Source organism: Trachymyrmex septentrionalis, unplaced genomic scaffold, assembly GCF_001594115.1.
Source record: "Trachymyrmex septentrionalis isolate Tsep2-gDNA-1 unplaced genomic scaffold, Tsep1.0 scaffold784, whole genome shotgun sequence".
Lineage (NCBI taxonomy): Eukaryota > Metazoa > Arthropoda > Insecta > Hymenoptera > Formicidae > Trachymyrmex > Trachymyrmex septentrionalis.
Window position 1 is genome coordinate 25,445 of NW_017305972.1, and position 3,662 is coordinate 29,106.

The window sequence follows — 3,662 nt, forward strand, 5'->3', positions numbered from 1 at the left end:
AGTTGTTTTTAAGACATTGACATGACTAGTTCTCAGTAAACAATTTGAAATCCAACTGTTATGATCTTGATTATTGCTACGTCTAAGCCGTCAGCATTGCATGTAAGTTATTAAATTATGAAAATGTCAACTTTTTAATCGTCACACATCATTCTAATTTCATAAATTTCTTTTTTTATGATTTTATGATCAACCTTTGACACATCATTCCGTTTCTCCTTTTTTACTTTTCGTGACAGCGAAATATTATAATATACTATTATTATATAATATATTATATAATAGCGAAATATTATTATATACTATTATTTTATTATAACTTTATTGCCTGAAATCTATTCTCGCCGTCGAATAAAATAAACTTTTGCTATTGTTCATTGCTCACTAAATTTTCTTTAATTTCTTTCTATCATTTTATATGGCAAGCAATTATACAAGTTTACTGTTAATATTTCTTTTTTTTATTAATCATATATACAAAATATTGTTTTTAACCTTGACGATAGTTTTTTATTTACATGTTGTTATTCGTACTCTTTGTCAATTTGAGTTACGTTTAATTATTTTAACGTCCCATATGTTTTCAATCTAACATTTTACTTATGTCAATTTGTAATAAGACTCATAAAATTCAAAAAACATTTAAAAAAAACTATGAGTTAAAAATTACTTAATAAAATTAAACATTGTCAATATATAAGTTTATACATAAGTAAAAGAAACAATTATACTTTTAGTTGTTTTAATACAATGTGCAAGCAATAAACAAACACACCTTTCGATCGGATCATTATCAATATTAAAAACATAAAATATTAAAAATAAAACATAATATGAATTTGATACTTTGTTCTCTCTAACAAATGGTAATATAAAAACGATTATCATTCTATTCACAATAAAATATCACATTATTTACGTAGTAAAATATTACAAATTATTTACATAAATTAGAAAAAAATAAAAAACACGTTCATATGTAGAAAAAATGTTCAAAATTATATATCCAGTATCACTAACAATAAAATAGACCAATTTAGTAGTAAAATAAATTAATTAATGATAGCTAATTTTGACAAATACAACTTATGTTATTAAAAAATTATGTTTTCTTACAATTTTAGGTGGATAAACTTGAAAATATACATAACCGAAAAAACTTAGACCATGAGATATAGGAAAAGAATTTAAGAATCCTTACAATAAAGTCAATCCAAAAATATATCTAAAGAGTTTGAGTCCTATCGGAAAGGTAAGAGAATACTATATGAATCATAAGTTTTGTAATATTTAAAAATAATGGACAAAGATACAAAAAACGCAAAGATGCAGGATACCCTGATGCAATCAAATATCAATGTCGAAAGTGCCAATCCAATAACAGTTTCTACAGTTGTTAAAAATGAACAACCGGAAGAAATAGGCAAAGTTAAAATAGATTCTGCGAAATTACTGGAAACAAAAACACAGAAAAATGAATCTATGGAAATTGGAGTAGACAAACAAGAAAAAACATCGATCAAACCCAAAATCAAGACTGACAAAGCAACTACCGAAGAAAATGCAGATCTAAGTAACGAAGAATATATTGTCGATAGAACATTAGTCAAACGTTTTAATACTAAAAAGAGATATTCGGAATTCGTAAACAAATGGAAATGCTATCCACATGAAAAGGCTTCATGCGAATCTGCAAAAGCCGTAGCAGCATCCAAAAGTTTATTGGATCAATTTGAGCGGAGTCACGCTAAGCAAAAGGAGACTAAAGAAGCGCAAAAGAAGACTAATACAGTCGTCGGAGGTGTCACTTTGCCGTTGCAGAAATCAGTGATAAAAACTGAGACTAGTCAACCTGGACCAAGTACTACGGCTCAAGAAAGACGTTCGATGCGGTCTAGTAAATTAAAAGCGATGGACCAACTCAAGCAATTGTTTATATATGGCTCAATAAAAAAGAAAAAGATTGAACTGTTGAGTAAAAAGACAATCGATGATTCGGAGAGTGATTCAGAAAAAGAAGGAAGCAGTGTCGCAAAGAAAACGACAAGGCAGTGATGACACAGGCAGTGATGAAGAATGGGGAATCTGAAGACCAAAGACTGTTGGGCCATAGTAACGTGATTCATCATCGTGAGGTACATACTGATGATAAGCGCTACAAATGCGAAACATGTGATAAAACGTTCCAGTACAAATCGCTATTAAATCGTCATTTGTTAATTCATACAGGTGAAAAACCTTATAAATGCGAGTTTTGTGAAAAAGGATTTACGTGAGTAAAAAAGTTATAAAAATATTAAATAATCATATTACTTAAATTAATGGTTAACAAATAATAAATATTTTGCAGTCAGAAATCAAGTCGAAACACACACAAAAGGAACATACATTTCGATAAAGTTTTGTAACATTCGTAAGAATGACTTTGATAATAAACAGGATATAATTAATCATTTAGTCATGAAGCAATCTGACATTGATGAAAGACCCTACAAATGTGAGACATGTTCAACTACATTTAAACGTTTAGGACACCTTAGAAACCATACAATAATACATACAGACGAGAAACCATATGTTTGCGAGGTATGTGCTACAAAATTATTGTTACTATTTTTTCTAATTATATCTCATTTGATTTTGGTTATTTTTACATTTTTGTAATTATAAATGTGCTGTATTTTAGATTTGCAACAAAGCTTTTACTTTAAGAAAAAGCCTAATGAGGCACAAATACACACATAGCGATATAAAGCCGCATAAATGTTCGATATGTAACAGAAGCTTCACGGAAAAATGTCGACTTCTTGCACACATGCAAAAGGAGGTCATTCACGATATAACGTTTAATTTATTAGCAGATTCATATTATCTTTCTATTTTTGTTATATATTCATAACATACTGTAATAGTCTCTTGTAATGTACCACAACATTTGATACATAAGAGATTATTTTTTAGGGTCACATTAGTGATAATGTAGTAAAGGACTAACCGCGACTGACAACAGAATAGCCGATCAAGTACAATTGTGACAACTCTTAATAATAATGACGAACCAATGATGAAAGAAATTGAGGATAAAATAATTTTTTTACAAGATTTGATATATATGCGTTGAAGGAAGTTTCCCCAAATAAATACAATTTTTCTAAGAGATACAATAAAATATTGTCAGATACAGGATCACCGACATGTAAAATTCACAATGTGCGTTCACAAAACAAAACCAACCACTAAATTAATTTTTTTAATAACTTTCATTATTTATGATTTTGTTGGATTTAAGATAGTACACTCGCAAATTAAAAAAAAGAATTTCTTGAAATTGATATACATAATGTATTATACCAGAAAAAATTGTTATGCTTTTGCAATTGAAATGAGACTGAGATTTCAGTACTGTGATGTATGCAGTTAAAGACCGCACTTCTTATACGTGCCGCTTATACAAAGTTAATGAAAATGTCGAATTTATTTTTGTATGACTTTAACTAGCAGTGATATGTTAATGAAACACGATCATGCGATGAAAGGACGTATATTATAAAAAAATATCGAAATTTTGTAGTTTGAAAAATAGATTCGTCAAAAGAATTTATTTTTAAACGTTATTTGTCAATCTGAAATGTGAATCAAAGGAAAAAAAGCTAATCTATATA

General features: G+C 28.4%; 1 protein-coding gene across 1 annotated transcript in view; it reads left to right on the plus strand.

The window, feature by feature from the left end:
• Positions 1-2,272, plus strand: part of LOC108754268 (zinc finger protein 600-like) — a gene marked incomplete at its 3' end in the record, with an annotated part of 10,624 nt that extends 8,352 nt beyond the window's left edge. The window contains exons 4-5 of the mRNA XM_018496465.1: positions 1,327-1,925; positions 2,012-2,272. Coding sequence (XP_018351967.1) covers positions 1,327-1,925; positions 2,012-2,272 — 860 coding nt within the window. The remainder of the gene's footprint in view (positions 1-1,326; positions 1,926-2,011) is intronic.
• Positions 2,273-3,662: the final 1,390 nt, after the last annotated feature.